At 39.1% G+C, this 20,156-nt stretch overlaps 2 protein-coding genes across 4 annotated transcripts in view; one reads left to right on the top strand and one right to left on the bottom strand.

The window, feature by feature from the left end:
• garre1 (granule associated Rac and RHOG effector 1) overlaps positions 1-9,076 on the bottom strand; it is a 40,756-nt gene extending 31,680 nt beyond the window's left edge. Inside the window, exon 1 of one of the 3 annotated variants that reach the window (XM_019360532.2) lies at positions 8,969-9,076. The gene's annotated coding sequence lies outside the window, so the exon portion shown is untranslated. Of the gene's footprint in view, positions 1-8,148; positions 8,286-8,968 lie in introns of those variants that run through there. The other 2 variants (XM_019360523.1, XM_025907642.1) reach the window with 2 other exon arrangements.
• A 1,569-nt stretch (positions 9,077-10,645) lies between these two features.
• gpib (glucose-6-phosphate isomerase b) lies at positions 10,646-19,682 on the top strand. The gene is made up of 18 exons (XM_003437551.5): positions 10,646-10,845; positions 11,054-11,144; positions 11,366-11,434; positions 11,643-11,762; positions 11,929-12,012; positions 12,106-12,252; positions 12,365-12,436; positions 12,526-12,570; positions 12,653-12,706; positions 13,462-13,522; positions 13,764-13,807; positions 13,971-14,123; positions 14,237-14,366; positions 15,072-15,148; positions 16,694-16,822; positions 18,159-18,234; positions 18,726-18,792; positions 19,240-19,682. The coding sequence occupies exons 1-18, from the start codon at positions 10,727-10,729 to the stop codon at positions 19,361-19,363; spliced, it is 1,662 nt and encodes a 553-aa protein (XP_003437599.2). The 5' UTR covers positions 10,646-10,726; the 3' UTR covers positions 19,364-19,682.
• The last annotated feature ends 474 nt before the right edge of the window (positions 19,683-20,156 follow it).

Genomic DNA, 20,156 nt, shown 5'->3' with positions numbered 1-20,156 from the left:
TACAACCTGCTGGCCAAACAACTGCTTACAATGGACTACCTTAAAAGGGAGGTAGTATAATAGCAACAAATCCTTGAAATGCTGATAATAATTCAGAAATGCCACAACTACTTAAATAATACTGTCTGGGCTACACTTGTATTGTAACAGATATTCATACTGATCAGCCTTACCTGACTATTGGCAGGAGTCTGCATTTTATTTTATTCAGTTTCAATACACAAATTTCTCTATAAGTTTTGCAACATTAAAACACCCTTGTGTTAATTTATGCAACCTTCAGGATATACCAGCATTCATAACAGCAGTTACTTTTGGATACTCTGCCATATTTGTGTCACTGTTACTTCACAGCTAGGTGGCTTAATAGCTGTAGATGGGGCAGCTGTTACCCATGTTGACAGCTCCTTATCCATCTGCCACTGTGAGGCAAACACAAGCCCTCTGATGCTCTTGCCACAGGCCCGACATTAGCTCTCTCATGAAGTCTATTTCAGCCTTCATGGGCAAAACAGCTGCCCTGAAAGTCCACACTGCCCCGTTTTTAGACACTCCAAAAGGTTCAGCTCAAAGTAAAAAAATGTCCTCCTCTACATCTGTTGCCAATGAAGCAAAGGAATGCATTTCCCCAGAACACTCTTAATGTGGGTTCATATGAGTGCAGAAAAATAGGCCAGAAAAACTGATATGCTGCAAAACATCTCCACAAAATGTGATGTAAACTTAAAAAGTGCATGTATAAAAAATGATGCACTAATTGAAATGGAAGGCAAAGTTCACACTGTGTGTTTTACTGAAGACATTCCAAAGTGCAGATAAGTCACAGTGGAGTCTGAGAATCGGCAGGCAGGTCGAGGAGGTCAGTCCGAATGACAGGACAAGTGCCGTGAGCAACTGTGTGACAGGAGCTGAGCCAGGCTCCTCTTGCCCACAGAGCACAAGGAGAGTATTGTGGCAGCCCTGGTGTCCTCATACCAGCACACAGAAAAAACACACACATGCACACTTGCACATGCAGCTGCATGACTTTGTAAGAGTAAGAGAAAAATAAAAGGTCTTGGCTACAATTTAATATTAATAACAACTTTTTTTTCCATCAATACAGTCTGTTTCCTTTTTTTTTCCTTTTTTTTTTCCTTTTAAATCTTGGCCCTGTTTTAGGCATTGTGGGTTTTGATTGTTGTAGTTTTGTTCCCATAACTAATCCTGTTTTGGTCCCGTTTTTGGCTCAAAACTAAAAATACATTTTATTTTATACTCAGGTATTACAAAAGACTGTTTCTAAACACTTTTCCAGTTCTGCTAAATTGTATTTTTTGGCAGAATTTGCACTTTATAAAGCAGTAGTGAAACCTTTCCTACTGCTTAAGTACCACTGTTATGAGTTTGCTCAGACATATCAGTCAAGAGGCTGATACAGCTGGCTGGATAATATTAGACTAACCTGTAGTGTCCTAACACACACTGTAAGTAGCTTATGGCTCCAATAAAAATAGTGAACAGGCTGCACTCACAAAGGACACACTCACAGGTCTCATAGGTCTGTGTTGCACAGACTTCAACATGTGCTTTTGACTTAATTAAATATTAATACATTCCATCACCCTAAGAACAAACAAAAAGAATATGTCCCAAATTTATTAAAGTCTAACAGGGGAATCAAGATGACAGCTGACATGCACGCATGAATCTCATTTGATTAAATACAAGTCCCATCTCATCTGATCTAATCTAAGCTTTCGCACAAAGCCTAAATACCTTTCCAATAGTCAACATTAAGCAATCGAAATAAGCTCAAATACCCTCTTCAAATAGCTCTGTACAATAGACCATGTTTACTGTGCCTAACCAGTGGGTTTCAATAAGTGAGAGCTGTGATGAAAGGCTCTGACGTCAGTTCCATTCATAAAAGGTTGGTGGCAACCTGTGGGGATGAAAATGCTTTCCTCAGCCTAAACTGAGCAGACTGTATACTGAGATTGCAGGTTGTGTTACAGCCCAAGCACAAGTGAGTTGTATTTATAGCCAAAAAGAAAGTTAGAATTTACTTTTCCCGTTTAGCCACAATGACAAAATATATAGAGGTGTCACAAAAGCCGTAAGTCTAAATAGGATAGCAAAAGAAAATCAAGCCAATACAGCACTGTGCATGTTATCATTAAAATAGCTGCACCAATCTAGCTTTTACCACTTCTTATTCGATCCCGAGACCATGGCTTAAGGCATCTTCTTATACCAAGTACTGATTTGACCCCACTGTTAAATAAATAAGCTATATAAATTTATTAAACTGGTACGCATCCCTTTTGTCAACAGCTAATTAATTATCTTGAGTCGATTCAACTGCTATTAGCTTAAAGGTGGGACACAGAGTGACAAACAGTCATTCACACACACGGTCAACTTTGAATCGCTAATTAAGCTAACCCATGCATTTCTTTGGACTGTGGGAGGAAGTGACTGACTCAGCTGCTTTCACAAAGTGTTCTGTTTGTATTGTAATACCTGTTCCGAACTTAAAGTCTTAAGCTGAAAAACACCATTGACATTATAATAATTAAAAAAATGAAACTAAAGAAAACTAAAGTAAACACAACAACACAAATTAAATTTAAATTAACAAAATTCTGCAAACTATTTAAAACAAAAGAGAATTTAAAAAGCCAAAATGAAATGGGAATGAAAACTAATTTTATGGTAAATGGCCTGCATTTGTATAGCGCTTTACTTAGTCCCTAAGGACCTCAAAGCGCTTTACACTACATTCAGTCATTCACCCATTCACACACTTTTATAATTTTAAAGCTCAGAATTATAAAATATGCATGTTGATCACAATTTGCATTTAAGTTACAGACTTTTGAAGACATTCAAGGACAAGATCTTGGCATCAAGGATGTGAAAAACAACCAAAATGCTGACGCTTTGCTGTCAGCAGCCGGTTCACTGTTCCTGAAGCGTTGCGTAGCAAATACAAAACAACAAAGATTTGAAGTGAGCAAAGCAACCCCATAAATCAGCACAGATTTTATCATTCCTAATTCTCACACAGTTACAAAACTCAGTAAATGACAATCCTTTGCACAGAGGATAAAGAAAGGCTGTTTACTGACTGCTACTGAGTGCTTCAAAACAATACAATACATTGCACCTTGTACCATACCTGCCAGACTATGGAACTTTTAAACACTGGACAAATGTTTGATTCACTACTGAAATACCTTACAACAATCTATAAAATCTTTACCATCTCCACTGCTTGATTTTTAGTAACTGACCCCAACTTCTGAGCTGCATATTTTCTGCAGGGATTAATAAAGAGAAGTTTCACATTAGAGTTTCATGGTAATCTTATTTCATTTGATCATCTCTGGTGCATGAACAGTCATGCTTCTCACTGGGAACATCTGACTGAGGGGCAAATAGCTGACCACAAACTAAGGCTAAACTGGTTTCCCAGGAGACAAGGGTGAGATTTCAAGGAAGAGGCCCCCTCCCTCTCTTTCTTAAGCATAAACCCATGAGCTGCTTCACCCCGACTAACATTGTATTAATTTCTCCCTATTGCAAAAATCAGTAGGCATTTCTGCAATTTTGTCCATTTTGGTGGCCAAAATAGCCAAGTAGTACATGACACTAGAGCTGGGCCATATCATTCCGTTCACGGTTAGGCAATGATAAGAAAATGAAATATCGTGATAGAATATGGGTAAAACGCACATGCGCATTCCCTTATTTTCATATGCACATGATGGAAAAAGCATGGCGGCAATGGAGAATGAGAAGGGCGAAAGCGGATTGTTGAATGAAACAGATGAACCAGAATTGGTTTGTAAAAATGGTGCAACTTCAGTGGTGTGGAACTGGTTTGGCTTTCGTCTGTCAGATACACACCAAAGCACAATTTTTGGGAGAGCATGCAAGCGGACCGTCGTTATTACCGTGTTTTTCGGAAAATAAGGCACACTTAAAATCAATCCTTTGATTTTCTGAAAAATCGACAGTGCCCCTTATAATCCGGTGCGCCTTATGTATGAATTCTGGTTGTGCTTACTGACCTCAAACTGATTTTATGTGGTACACGGCGCTCAAAAATATGTCAAAAAATGTTTTAGTACGACTTTCGTAAGCTACGAAGCCACACCACTTGATGGATTGTCGGAGCATTATGGCTACCGCAGTCAGGAGCCTCGCAGAGTAATACGTACTGTGCTTCAACATAATATTACCGTATTGTGTGTTAGGGCTGCACGATATTAGGAAAACCTGCGATGTGCGATAACTGTGATCAATATCGCAATAACGATATGACTTGCGATAAAATAAATAGCAAAACAAAAAAAACCCGAATACATAATTTCCGTTTTACTGCAACAGTTTTATTTAAAAAAAAGCTGCTGTATTAGCAGTGTAACAACAAAGTGCACTTTAACATTGAAACATTGCCCCCATAAAAAATTTTCTGAGGCTTGAATTCTAAAAGACATCCTTCCCGGTCTCTATAATTAGTTTTAAATAAACATAACTTAAATTATACTGCAAATTATCTCAATGCAGTTGTTCATCATTTTACCACTCACCAAGTAGTTATGATGTAAGTTAAAACTGGAGAGGAAACTTTACTGTAGTGATTGCGTAGTTTTCAGCTTGGCTCAGTTCAAACATAACGGTCTTGCGGCATGTTTCGTACATTTCTGGAATGGCGACATGGGAAAAGTAGTTTCGTGAGGGGATGCGGTATCACCGGTCCACTTTATGTATCAGACTGGTGAAGCTCTCTCTGCTAACTGTATTTATAGGCATCATGTCTTTAGCCAAAAAAATGTGTAATGGCCTCTGTTATTTCTTTGTACCGCTTCGACGTTTTCTCATAAGGAGTTCCACTTGAAAAACTCTGATACAGAGACGGCTGTTGGACTGCTGTGCTCTTTGTCTTAACATTAGCAACCTTTGTTTGGCTAGCCCTATCTTTCTGGAACTCTTCAAACAGTTCTCTGTGGTTGTATTGAAGATGATGGTGGAGATTAGTCATGTTTCCTCTGGTGGTTGCCACGAGTGTTCGGCAAGTTTTGCAGAGTACCTGTGTTTGGAGAATGCTGTCTTTATCAAATCCAAAGTACCTCCAAATAAGCGAGGTACTATTTTTTTTTAGCCACGAGTTCATAGTCAGTAGCGTTCTCGTCATGCGTCTCGCTCTCAGCCATTACAACTCTGACTCGTTGCTACGTAGGAGGCGGGCCTCTAATCCATTTGATTGGTTAATGCCGTGAAGGGCTCTATTCGACCGGTCAAATGTGTAAAGGGGTTTATTTGATTGGTAAATTCTTTAAAGCACGTGTGTAAACATTTTAAGGCACCCAATTATCGCAGTTTACGCAGTGTTTTGCGATGGGCCCATCGCACAGGCTTATATCACGATGACAATAAATTTTCAATTTATTGTGCAGGCCTATTGTGTGTATAACCTCTTTTTAAGTTTTGTGGATATTATACATGCTTATGTTCAGGATGTGTCGGCCAATTTCCACTGGAAATGCCTTTTGGTTAAACTGTCAGCGAGGAATTTGCATTTGCACTGTTAAATTTTTATATAGCTTTAATGCACATAAAAAACAGCTGCTTGTTTAAGTGAAAATACATTGACAGGGTATTTTTTTGCACTAATAAAGTTGTGGAGTTGTAAAGTATTTTGTCTCGCGTCAATTATATCGTCAATTATATCGTTATCGCAAATTTTCAAATATATATCATGATAAATATTTTTGGCCATATTGCCCTGCCCTACATGACACACTAGCAGACAGAGGTGAAACAGCCCATGTAAGAGAAAGAGATACACCCCAGCCCTCTGACACACATAAATACTGTTAGTTTTGTTCATCCAAAGGAAAATACAAACACAAAGAAAAAAGATTAACAGAATAAAATGGGTTGTAGCTGAATATTATTTAATATGATCAGAGACAAGTCAAATATAAATTGTCCAGTCTGTCCCAAATTTCATGTGTTTGATTAAAGTCAAAGTCTAGAGACATCTATGTTTTGCTTGCTTATCACACTTTTCTGGATATACGAAAAAACAAATTAAAAAAAACCCCAAACACGCTAGCACCTACCTACCAAGGAACTTTTTTACTCAAGCTTAATTACATTTGTTTCAAATGCAGCCGAAAATAACAACAAAATACAAACATTTACATTAAAAAAGGCTCTTTACTTGAGATGATTCTTTGGCTTAGCTATATGTGAGCCAGATGTGGTCCCATGAGTAATTGCCATTAAAAGCTTGTTTTTGAGCTTGGAAAAGCCATTTTTCAATAAGCAATAACATTTCTCAGTTTCAGTATTTGAACTATCCAACTGAATGCAGGATTTAAATCCTACGTACAAAACGCAAATTCTACACAATGCAAATCACTGCAATTTATTTACATTTAACACTGACTCCCAACTTTCTGGAAGTTGTAGTTAGTGTCTACATGACATCCTGCAAATCTTTCTGGTCTCAATGAAAAATTTTAAGTAAAACTCAATAGACAAAATGAAGGAATTCCTGTTTATCACCTACTTCCCCCTCAGTGGAAATGTCTCTGTAAGACTCACCTGCATAAATTTGACGGGGAACAATAATCACTAGAAAACTCCTTTGTTTAAGGAAATATCATTCAGACCCATGAAGTGCCTGCACTCCACCCGATGCAAGTGCAAACAGTAATCTTGTGACTGCTGACTTCCTCATACATGTATCCGGATTTAAAGTTAGACTGAAGAAAATGCCACTCCTGGTCATATGTATCACATGTTGACAAACACTGGCAACAAATAATAGTATGAAAACAACTCAAGCCTCAGTGCTAGTCCACCAGCTATGGTGCCCATTCAGGCACATAAGCTATTCAAGGGAGTGAGTTTAAAACAGACAGGAATTTTGCAGTGCAAAGCATGTATTTCCACAGAGACACAGCTGTGGCAGATGCCAACACAAAGGTTCAGGGTTGTTTTAATGACAGTTGTACAAAGCATGCAAAACTCCACAAAAGGAACGTGCTGGCTTTACCATACATGTTCACTTTAACAAAAATTTTTTTAAAAAACAACAACAACAAAAAATTGAACATCAGTGACAAACACAGTCATCTGAGTGAAAACAACTTTCAATAAAAGTTTAAAAGATCACAGCCTTTTACAGGCATTTCTCAATGCTAACATCTTTACTTTGGAAGGCAAAAATTGTAATTGAAATCGAATTAACTGCACACCCCTATTACCTAACAAGCAAGAAAATATGAATCATGCAATGACAACAATTTTATCAGTCATCGTCAGAGTGGCTGCTCATGGCAAACCTTGCACGTATGAATAGCCAATCAGCGCACAGACATCTAAAATCATAGGCGATATCCTATGCCAAGACACAATCAGACAGTAGTACAGCTTCTCACAAGCACATCCACACGATCTCAAACGACAGACATCTGGCTAGACTGTAGATGGCTACACCCCTCCAAAGAAGTGGGGCAACGTTATTTATTAATGCAACTCCACTCATCTTCTCTGTACTGTAGAGACTATATAAAGACATCGACATCAATGTAGTTGTGCAAGTTTCTACTTTACTTATAGTACGATTATTTAAGGTCAATATATAAAAATTAATGCTAACCAAGAGGCGAGTATTCAACGACCATAATAGCATGTCTGAGGATACGATTTCAACACCTCTACAGCATTACGCTGCTCTGCTCTGTACGTGTTATTAAACACAGCACGGCTACTCTAGGGCTATTATTACAACAGCTTGCTACTTAATCTTGAAACCCCAGAGGGGAAGAAAACCAACTAACTAGCTAGTTTTGTAAGAGGGTTATTGTCAAACACGATCACTATTTAGCAGGAAGGTGTAACAGAATCCCCGCAAGCGCAGTTAGCCGGTTTCATCGAAACTCTGGGATGACATGGCCCAAGTCATGGGAACACTATGTCGCAGCTATTAATACGGCCTTTTAACGCCCTAAACGCGGTGTCGCCGGAAAGCCTTTCGCGGTATCCACACGCCAAGCGCTGGATAAGCGAATGACGGGGAAATGCCACCCCCGGTGGGTACCCACCACACTAGGTCCCTTGCTTTCCCCGGTCTTTGACACTCACCCGCCTGCCACACAGAACCAGACGCTCGCTTTCGTGTTAGCTAGCAAGCCGGAGCACAGAAAGGCACAGAAACATGTATGTAGCCACAGGAACCGTAAATAACGTCCATGTCGCCAGCTTGTCTCTAACGTTAGCCTGCATTCCATCTTTGTGCGGCGGATGATCACCGACTGCAGCGCGTAACTTCAAACCGAGAACGCCCAGGTCCGTTATCGGACATGCAGTCAATCCAGGTTATTACAAAAGCTTAAGGCTTGTTACCTCATTCTCGCACGTAAGAGTGTCAAGACGATGATCAAATCTGAAGCATCGTGCACAGATATAAACACGGGGCAGTGTTAACAGAAACAAACGACAGCGCCAACCAACCGCTCCTCCTTCGCTAGCCGAGGCGGATGCGCTTCATCAGCACACATGAAATTGGGCTTGTGTACATACGAGCGTTCAGTTGCATAAATATGTCAAGTCCTTCTGGAGCCTTCACTGAAAACACTTGTCTGAGCGATTATGGGGTTGCAATATTTTGCTTAACACGACTAAGAAAAATAAGCACGTCACAATAAGATGCGTCCGATAATGGACACATCAGTACTAATCAAGCTAGCTACACAGCTAAGCGAGCTAGCGTTAGCAAACCAGCTAGCTCTCTGCGACACGACTGTAAGCGCTGCTAGAAAGCACCAGCTAATGTAAGCGGCCCGGTGCTGCTCCATCACAGACTCAAAACACGCGGGACTACCGCGGCCAAGACAAAACAAGCTCCTGTGAAACACAAGAAAATTATCACAGTACGCGTTTAGTTAATCAAAGCATCGCTTACCAGCTCTAGGCATCCACCCTCTTGACAGCGAATTCCCTGTCTGTGTGACCACTATCAAAACCAAGTCAATAAACTCACACTTCCGCTGAGACTTTCACAATAAAACCGTCAATCAGCAATATTGTATCAGTATATTTCGTCTTCCTACAATACCGCCTTCAATACCAATTAAAATACCATGTAAAAATAATCTAAGATTGCGTTATCATATTGTTTAATTTAGTTTCTAAACCTTACACTTCAATTTTGTTTTTTGTAATATAACTCTAACTAATATAAATAATAACTATAACTATAAATAATATAAATATAACCAATATAGTAAAAGGCACGAAGTAAGAATAAACGTGGAAAGCATCAAACATCATGATTTAAAAAGTAGGGAAACCTAGTTATTCAAATGAAAGAGAACCCAAATAATGAGCTGAGAAAAAGTCGCATTATATCTTTTGCTTGACGTGTAGAAGAAGTTTGTGACTACATGGAATAAAGATTAAAACATAAAATAAAATCCAGCGCAATTTAATGTTGCTTCTGGATAGGGTTTTCTCGCCCCCTAATGTTTGTTAGAGAATGTTACATCTTGTACTTCATGCTTAAACAAGAACACTTGGGGGCGCTAAGGTCCACAAACTTGTCTTTAACGATCCAACCTCTCCAGGTAGCAGATACCTGCACAGCTTTAAAGGATACAGCCTGCACTTGATCTGGATCTGCGGTGTCTCGACAAGGGTTACAACTTTTAGATTTAGATAATTAAAGAGGAGCCACAATTTGCACTATTAGGTCAAGTGGTTTCATCGCTATGTGCTATATAAAATATGCACATACTGGAATCATGCATATAAAAACACATTATGTTACACACATTTACCATGAACTAGCTGAACATAAATGGTCGCCTGTCTTTCTGTGTTAGCCCTGTGAAATATTAGTAAACTAATCTTTATTACTGCTAAGTTATTTTATTTTTTTTACTAGCTGTACAACAGCAATGCTAAATAAGGCATAACTAGTAACAAGCCAATATGCTTTTTTTTGGACTTAAGTGCAGCATACTACAATGCAGGTTTGGATGAGAAACCTGTGAGAAAAGCTTAGTCTGTAGTTTGGATGTTTCTTTTTTCCCACATATTATTGGGCAAGAATATTACTAAATGTAAATAGATCATTAGTAATTTATTATAAAATGAAAATTTGTTGTGTTAATATCATTCCTCTTTACCTTGGGCATAAATGCAACCCTTATACTCAGTTTTAAATGAGTATAAACTGAGTTGTAACTTAACTGAGTTTTAACATTTAAGGCCACCTTCCAGTTTTTGTGACTGGCTTCCCCTCACAAACAGAATTTGGAAGGGGCTGCTGTGCTCACTGCTGTGCTCTTTGTCTCTGAGATGTCCACTCTCACTGAAATTTCACAGATACAGAACAAGTGAAAAGAAATTGGAGACTTGATTATGTCATCCACTGACCTTCTTATTTTAAACTTTGGCCATTTTTGGCAATTTGACTACACATTGCCTGGCCTGTGTGATGATCCGTGCAGCACAGTGAACTACATGCACTCTAACCCTGCAAGACAGTGGGGAAGTGTGACACGCTCAGGTCATGGATATTATATGTCTCTTGTAGGAGGGGCGAGTTTAGATCTAGACTGGGTGCCCTTCAAAAAGCTCTCTCTCTGACCTGCTCAGTCGCACTCAGCCAAGATAGTTGAGCACAGTGGAGCACAGCAAGCCCCCCTCTCTGGACAGCATGGGACTCACTCAGGACCCCAACTTTCAGAAGCTGCAGGAGTGGTACACAGCCCACGCCCTGGGCCTCAATATGAGGCACATGTTTGAGGCTGACAAGGAGAGATTCAACAAGCTCAGGTATAAAACATGAACAGAATACATTTAGCTATGTTTGATGTATTTAGTAAGTTAATGTTAATTCTGTTTTATCATCTGTTGACATGTTCACATAACAGTCCTCTGTGTGACTTCATTACATACATGTCAAACCTCAACACAGTGACAAAGTGATAGTTTTTGTCTGGATACTGATACTCAGAAAATATCCTCACCTTTTCTCCAATAGCCTCACACTGAAAACTGAGGATGGAGACATTCTTCTGGATTACTCTAAGAACCTCATCACAGAGGAAGTTATGAAAATGTTGGTTGACCTGGTAATTCAATTTACATTTGAATGATCTGTGGCCTTTAAACTGTTTATATTAATTACCAAATCATTAGCCAATCAGTCCTTTTATCAAGCAGAAAGTGGGGGTCCATTCGTCAGATACAACCTTCATCTTCACTTAAGTTGTGTTTCTTTGAAGGACTGCTCATAAGTTTGAAACATCCCAAATTGTTACTGACATAGCATTCATATTTATTGTTTCATTAGGCCAAGTCAAGAGGCATTGAGGCTGCCAGAGAGAAGATGTTTACTGGAGAGAAGATAAACTTCACTGAGGTGCTTGTTGTTAAACAGTCATAACCTCACTTCACACGCTTTCATTTATTTCTCTTAAAAATGAACACTAAGTACAGTAAATGCAATCTGAAAAACCCATTCACTTCTCATTCACAAGCAGTGTAAGCAGCAAGCAGAAAAATACCCAGTGCTGATAGTAAGAGTCTGTGTATATTAACATTTATCTCCTGGTGCTGTGGAAATGAAGGGCCGTGCTGTGCTCCATGTGGCTCTGCGGAACCGTTCCAACACTCCCATCATGGTGGATGGCAAGGATGTAATGCCAGATGTTAATAAGGTTCTGGAGAAAATGAAGGGTTTCTGTCATGTGAGTAACCCAAAAATAAAGGCACAAAATCACAACAAAAGCTTTTCCACACCACAGTTTAAACAATCCACTATGTCAGTTTTGTAGCCCTGCTCATGAATTTTTGATGCAGCTATCAGCAGTTTATAGACCCACAAAAATAATGTTTGTGATTGATGTGCTGCAGAAAGTTCGCAGCGGCGAGTGGAAGGGCTACACAGGGAAGGCCATCACTGATGTTGTTAATGTTGGAATTGGAGGATCTGATCTTGTGAGTAGATTTTCTGGAAAGATCTGTTTATCTTACATATAACAATTATAATACAAATAGGAATGACTTTATTTTGCTTACCATGACCTGTAGGGCCCCCTGATGGTAACTGAGGCCCTGAAGCCGTACTCAAAAGATGGACCTCGTGTGTGGTTTGTGTCCAATATTGATGGCACCCACATCGCCAAAACCCTGGCACAGCTCAACGCTGAGACAACCCTCTTCATCATTGCATCCAAGGTAGCTTGTTCATGAAGAGATGAGGAATATTTATTTATTGTTAAATCTTTAAGCACAGACGGACAGAATGTTCCTTATGAATTGCTACATGATCATCTATGTATTCCTACAGACATTCACCACCCAAGAGACAATTACAAATGCTGAGTCGGCCAAAGCGTGGTTCCTCGAACATGCCAAAGATGTGAGTTTGCAGCAATCCTGCACAGCATAGTTTCAATACTACACTAAAATGATGTTTTTCTTAATTAGAAATTTGGTATGTTTCAACAGAAAGCTGCTGTCGCCAAACACTTTGTGGCTCTTTCCACCAATGGTGTAAGTTGTACCAAATTTTTTCAGGGTTAATAAGCCTCTCGCTGCATCTACACATTCTAATCCTAACTTTTCTGTTTTTCAGCCCAAAGTGAAAGACTTTGGCATCGACACGGAGAACATGTTTGAGTTCTGGGACGTGAGTGCCCTTTGAGCTTTAAAACGCACACTGTATACAGGGTTTTCACATCCACACAGTGCCATGGAGCGAGAGTAGAAGCTATAAATAAAGCAGACTTTTGACCTGTGAAGTAGGTGGGACAGACTCTCTGAAGAGCAGCTGCCGGGTAATCAGAAGCCCCTCTCTTCAGGCTCAGTTATTATTGGTAGTGACCTTCTCTCTTGCAGAGGTTACTGTAAAGGCTGAGTTGCATCAAAGGTCAGAGAGCTGCATTTAGTTACATTGTTGGTATTTTAAAGGTAAGAGCTATAATGTGGCCTTTATGTCAGGAGAAAATGGTTGCATGCACAAGTCCACAGCAAAGGTGGGCAATCAATTTTCCCAAAGGGGAGACTGGGACTGTTATAGAGGGCTGCCACAATAAGCTTATAAAGAGTTAAAATTAAAATCAAATGAAACTCAGTTAAGCTTATTGATGTGGCCCTCGACATCAGTTCCAGTTTCTCATGTGGCCCCTTGGAAAAATTAATTGTCCCCCCCTAGTCTACAGTATTTTCAGTCCAAAAGAGAGAGGAAGAGAGAAAAAATGCCTAAAAGAACTTTTGGAAAAGATTAAAGACTGAAGCAAATCATACATTTCTTGCTACTACTTATCAAAGCTATAAAGATCAAGTGTGGTGTTTATTTTAATTGCATATGTGTAATTATAACCTTGGCTTCCTTTCATTAAAATGGGACAAAAAATTCTATAATTTTTGTGTGTTTTCTTGTAGTGGGTTGGTGGTCGTTTCTCCCTGTGGTCTGCAATTGGAATGGCTATTGCCCTGCATATTGGTATGTACAGTAAACACACCCACACATTTCAGGGAGCTCGCTGGGGCTTAAACTATAGGAACACCAAGGTTACTTGGGTCCATCCTGAGGAGAAATATTTGCATTTTTATGTCAGTATCTAAAATCATTGCTAAAACATATATGAAAACTTATATGTGTGGACCAGCAATCATATTCATCCCAAGTACAGTGCTAAAAGCCTACAGCATCACTTAACTTTTCTTGTGCATCTGATCTCCAGGCTTTGACAACTTTGAGAAGCTTCTGTCAGGAGCTCACTGGATGGTGGGTACACCATAATGAGATGTTCAAAGTGTCACTTCTTCACCTGCCTGATATTGAAAAATTATGATTTTTTATGATGATTGATTGATTGATGAATGATTGTTTCCCTAAAGAATGATACAGAAAACATAAAGGTAAATTAGGTTTGCCCTTTCATATATAGGACAAGCACTTCCGTACTGCTCCCCTGGATAAGAACGCTCCCATCCTGTTAGCTCTGTTGGGCATTTGGTACATCAACTTTTTCCATGCTGAGACCCAGGCCATGCTACCCTATGACCAGTATATGCACCGTTTCACTGCCTACTTCCAACAGGTCTGTCCCCACAGTGCAGAAGTGATCCAAAACATTATTTAAAATCAACTTATAGAGTTGATCATTTTAATAATATAAGAAGTCATTGTATATTGAGAGTGTTTGTTGTCTAGGGTGACATGGAGTCAAATGGAAAGTACATTACTAATCATGGGGCACGTGTGAACTACCACACTGGGCCAATAGTCTGGGGAGAGCCTGGAACAAATGGACAGCATGCCTTCTACCAGCTCATCCACCAAGGTAACTCCACCTGAGAGCAGCAACATTCATTTGATTCAGCCAGTGGTTTTTCTGGTCCTGGGTTGTCAAATATGTAGTCTGTGTACCAAAACCAGTACATTAAAATGTCCAGCTGGGACCGTGGGTGGCTTTGCAAAGTGAGAAAATTACTCAAAATCTCCTAATGCTGCTGTTGTGTGGTTAAAGTATTTCTGGAGGTTGGTAAGTTGTTGAATCATAAAAACAGTATATACTATTGTAGTTTAGTTACAAAAACTCTGCATGTTTAGGTTTGGTGCCTTTGCACTGTTATCTGTAAATTTTAATGTACATTTAATTGACAGACTAAGTGAATGTGGAAATCTGAGCTATATCATTGAAATTGCTGTCAGCTGTCTTAAGACACCTCAGGCTGGTGATTATCCATTTTCTGTTTGTATCACTCAGCATATAAGAAAAAAATAATAATTCACCAAGAAATATACATTTCTATTGTCTAGCAAAATTTGTGAGGGAAAGTGATAAGGTGTGTTTTCATTTAAAATATTATGGTTTCAGTGCAGGTGAAACTCTTCAGAGTAAACTTATATACGGTTAAAGAACGGGAATTATCTTACTGGTCCAGGATCAAATTGGGCTGTATGTATTCCACAGACTAAAGGACTTTAATCCAGTTTGCTACCTGGTTAAGTTTGTCACTAATGCGACTCAACATGTTCATTTCAGGAACTCGAATGGTGCCTTGTGACTTCCTGATTCCAGCTCAATCACAGCATCCAATCAGAGACAACCTGCACCACAAGGTATCAGTGATGTTAGAGAGGTTTCTGTCTAAAACAGCATTTATGCAGATATCGCGATGTCTGTCTCTTGTTTAGGATATTAAATGAGTTTGACCACATCCTAGACTACTCTACTAGACTGTATAGACAAAAGTATTCAGCCATACCGCTTAATCTTAGAATTACAGTGCTTTTAGTTTCCCTGTAAGCACCTAGCCATGCAGTCTACTTATATAAATATTTGTGAAAGGATGGGTTGTCCTAAAGAATTCACTGACTTGAAATCTGGTACTGTAATAGGATTCCACTGTTGCTACAGGATAGTTCGTGAAATTTCTTTCCTCCGAGATATTTCACAGTCAACCGTAAGCGCTACTTTTCTGAAGAAATCTCAAGCATTGCCAATACACCACCTTTTCAGCAACTAATACAAGCTAATAGGATGTATAATGTTAGTAGATTTAATAAAGCTAGATAAAGAGACCAATTTTGGAGCTGTTTTTAATTGTTTTCAATGGTGGTTGGCGGAGGCTGCTTGTTGGATTTGTGAGATGAAAGTCCAAAGCATAAACTTCAAATGATGGTTTTATGATAGGGTCCGAGTGGTAGAGCTTGGGGTGGAATTAGAAATTATTAAAACAATAAATAAACAATAAACTATTCCCAAGAGAGCTGCATGTTCTGATATAACTTTTGTGGGCATTTTCTCAAAGCTCCAAGACAAGTTATTTGGCAACATATATGATATTGCACTGGCACCTTGAGGTGATTGTTGCTGTAATTTTGCACTATATAAATAAAACTGAATTGAATTGTAACATTCAGTTATTATAAGGTGGAAGCATTTAGGAACCACAGGAACTCAGCCATGAAGTGACAGACCACGCAAGTTATAAAGATGAGGAACATGCTGTGTACTAGTCATCAGTGTTCTCCAGACCTCTGACATTACCATCAGAACAAAAGCTGTGCACTGGAGCTGAGGTGAAAGACACTGACCCTCAATTTATTTTCTGCTTCCTTCTAAATTCTCATAGTGGTCAAACCAGTTTATGCCAACATCTATTTAAAGACGCAGCAACAAATTGAACTTTTGATCTTTGCAGTGGACGTGTTGGTTCTTTTATGCTGTGGGGGCATTTTAGCAAAATGGTTTGATTCCACTCATGTCCTTAGAAAAAAGGGTCAGCGCAAATCAATGAAAAGTTGATCACCTGAGTGATCTGAGTGATCACCTTTATTGTATAGGATATTATGGGATTATGGGAGCAATCAGTTTCAGGATCACTATGCCCCAATTCAAAGGGCACTAGGGGTCATTGAATCATTTTATAAGCAGAAAATATTGGTATAGTTGCCAGATCTCACGCTAGCTAAACAAGTACAGGAGATTTTGGACTGATGTGTCCCAGAAATGAGGGAGTATCTTTAGAAGAATGGTGCTGAATTCTTTCAGTTCCAGATACTGAGACATTTTAAATATATTATTTAATTTGTTACTTATCTGTTTGTTAATCATGTAGGAAATACACTGTATCTAAAACTGCCTGTTTCATTTGACCGTAGATCCTGTTGGCCAACTTCCTGGCTCAGACAGAGGCTCTGATGAAAGGTAAGACTACCGAAGAGGCCAAGAGGGAGCTGGAGGCAAGCGGCCTGAGTGGGGAGGCTCTGGAGAAAATCCTACCACACAAAGTACGTAGAATAAAGAGAAACTACCTTATCAAAGATAATGAACCTGCTGCACCGCTGAAAGCATGTAACAGCAACAAACTTAAACCTAAACTTAAGAGGAGAGCTCCCTCTCATGTTGCATTTACAAACCCGATTGCAAATTGTTTTGACAGCAGGTTAGAGAGACTCACCCAGTAAAAACTCTGTGAACAGATGTTGAAGACAACTGTGTCACTTTGAAAAGTGAAAAGACATCTAAAAAAATACATCTCTCTTTATGTCTAAATTTGGCTGAAAAATGAAAATACACCTTTTCTCCTCGTTACATTTGCAAACTCTAAAACATCAAAGAAGTCCAAAGCACTCTCTTTTTCAAATAACCCTGGAGGCTTGCTGAAGGCTTTTTTGCTGAAATGCACTGGAGGTTCTTTTTAAGGTTAAATGTGACCATGGTCTGACAATAAAGGCATTTATTGATTTTATCTGAAGAATAAATAGCCTTGGACCTCTTTGATGATTTAGCTTATATGTATCTCATCTAAAGAGGACCGCAAACAAACACAGTCTGAATCAAGGATGCAGACTTTTTCAGAAACCATTTAAGTGCATCTTCAAACTCCTCAGACAACCAGAAGAATCAATGAACCTTCTTGCTATAATGTACTAGCATAACACCCTAGCTTGTGAAAAAAATCAGTTTTGACTGTCCAAAAGCCAGTAAGCTTATTTTGCAACAGAAAAGGAGAGTTAACTGCATTAAAAAAACAGAATTTCATTCATGTTTTAATATTTTAAAAAAATGTCATCCTGTATCATCTGCCTGTCCAATCACACTGATTTCAAATTAAATTTCGATCTAGCTTTGTACTAAAACCCCAAAGACATGTATATGCAACCTAAAGAAATGAGGGGTTGTCTACTAAATATTCACTTGTGTCATTTCAGTTCACCAAAATAAATAAATAAAAGCTTCCAGTAAGAGATAGCTTCTAATAGGAATAGGAATTGCCTAATAGAAAAAAGCAAATCTCAGATGGTCACATGGTGGGTGGACATTTAGGTTAACTGAAATGACAATGACCCACTTTTGAACCCATCTTAAACATTTAATTTTAGTCCTGACAGCTAAGTACCATGTTTACATCTGTGTCTAAACTGGACTTTTGATTTTTGTGACAATTAAAGTCAAGTCATTGTTATAGCTAAAAAAGTTAACTTTCCATGAACATCTGGTGTTAGGGGGACAGTGCCCTCCGGTGACATGTATGGACATGGCAATCCATACTTTGTTAAAAAAAAAAACATTTTTGCAAAATAGTGAATTGTATTCTAAAATGTTTCTATTTGATCACCGCAGGTATTCCAGGGAAACAGACCAACCAACTCAATCATCTTCAAGAAACTGAATCCATATACACTTGGAGTACTTATAGGTAAACCACTTTTGTCGCTGTACTGGTTTTATCATTGGTAACATTACCAATAACAATTTATTTTCAAGCTTGAATGTCCTTTTAAACATCATTTTAATCAATTTAATTCTACATGTACCATTATCTAATGTAACCCAGTTAGTTTTATTTGAAAATGAGACATTACGAAATAATTTCTACAGTTTTTTTAATGCGCTGGACTGCACAATAATAAATGATATCCGAGACAGTGGTGGTAATGATCACACAGTGGGAATTTCCTGAAACAGCCAAAGAGCGGCAATTTCCAGCTGAGCTTCAGTCAGGACGTTGCACACTGTTGCATAGTAACAGTCAGTGTGTTTGTACCTGTGATGGGAAACTAACTGAGCAGGATTTATTCTGAACAGCTCTATTGTGCTGCTTCAGAAATTCAATTTAGTTAAAAACAAACAATTTCTTTGTTTTCATTTCATTTGTTGAATTTGTGATTATTCTTCCCATGTTTGCAGCAATGTATGAGCACAAGATCTTTGTCCAGGGATTAATGTGGGAGATCAACAGCTTTGACCAGTGGGGGTGAGTCTGTTTCTTTCAGCACACACAACAAGTTTCCTAATAAAAATCTCTCTTTTGTGCTAATTCACAGCTCCACATGTTTATTCCTGGACTCTGCTGAAATTTTGCATGATTCACAGTCAGAATAAACCTTATTTAACATTTACTAGGCCTTGGTGTAGGCCACTCAGTTCATCCCCTTTCCGAAACAAGCAGTTTTACCCCCTCTCCCTCACTTTAGGCCAACTTTCTTCTCATTGTCCGACCCAAAGGTTTGAACACCAGGGGCTGCTGTGCTCAAATAAGCAAGCATTAAGAGCAGCCTGACGCCTAATGTTATACTGTGCAGCTTTCAGATTGAGGCACTGTGGATACATTTTTGCAGATTTTCCAAAATGTATAAAGACATGACTGAACCCATCATATCTCTTGTATTCATGTCTTCTCCCCTCACATACGCATTATTAGAGTGGAACTGGGCAAACAGCTCGCCAAGAAGATTGAGCCTGAGCTCAAGGACACTGCTGAGGTCCACTCCCACGACTCCTCCACCAACGGACTAATCAACTTCCTCAAGAAGAATTTTGCCTGAGCTGAGTGACCTCAATAACTTCCCCTTGACTCCACAGCATTATCTATCTTATCAGCTCAGGAGCTGCGTGGACAGGAGTCCCGCAGTGGCAGCTGGTCACTCCCACGCAGTCGAGCTGAAGCACTCTGTATGTTTGTTCTCGCATTATGACTATCGTGACTGTCTAGTATGCTGTCGTTTCCATGTTTGTTCATTTACCACTGTGAGAGGAAAAGCTTTTTGTATTAGACTGTTGTGACAGGCAGAGCGAAGCATGCCCCCACTCTGTCTCTACTGTTACACGAAATTTTGTTCCTGAAATAAAAATCTTCACACAGAATATGTAGATATGTTCGGTTTTCTCGTACATATGTACATGTATGTAATGATGATGTGAGCGTGCGACTAACAAAAAGCAGTACACCACTAGATGGCATCAGAGTGCAGGATTTATTTGCTGGGAGCAAATCAGCCACCCAGTAATCAACCAGTTATTCAGTGGAACAAAGGGTCAAAGGTCAGTCCATCTGTACTGTTCCTCCCCACAAATCCCCAGACTCCACAGCATCCATTTAGCTTAGAGAGAAAAACAAACAACTGGACTAAACAGCATCTGGACTGCAAGTCAGTCCTCATGAGCACTATGTTTAACTAGAATTTAATTTTATGATCGTTTTGGACACATGTAACAAAATCTCCTTGTATTCTCCTGATAAATAGAAAGGTCACATATAATACTTGTATGAGAGGCAGCTTGCTTAGGAATAAATCATGATCGTGTTAAGTACTGTTTGATGCACAAAGCAGCCTGAGC

The sequence above is a fragment of the Oreochromis niloticus genome, linkage group LG1 (assembly GCF_001858045.2).
Source record: "Oreochromis niloticus isolate F11D_XX linkage group LG1, O_niloticus_UMD_NMBU, whole genome shotgun sequence".
NCBI lineage: Eukaryota > Metazoa > Chordata > Actinopteri > Cichliformes > Cichlidae > Oreochromis > Oreochromis niloticus.
The sequence above is the reverse complement of the archived record's forward strand: the minus strand, read 5'-3'. Positions and strand labels throughout refer to the sequence as shown.

Bases quoted from the DNA above. Each gene is read 5' to 3' on its own strand.
- gpib (XM_003437551.5), top strand. From the start codon at position 10,727: ATGGGACTCACTCAGGACCCCAACTTTCAGAAGCTGCAGGAGTGGTAC. The intron at 14,367-15,071 runs GTAACTCCACCT...TGTTCATTTCAG, and splicing joins CTACCAGCTCATCCACCAAG to GAACTCGAATGGTGCCTTGT. The intron at 18,793-19,239 runs GTGAGTCTGTTT...ACGCATTATTAG, and splicing joins AACAGCTTTGACCAGTGGGG to AGTGGAACTGGGCAAACAGC.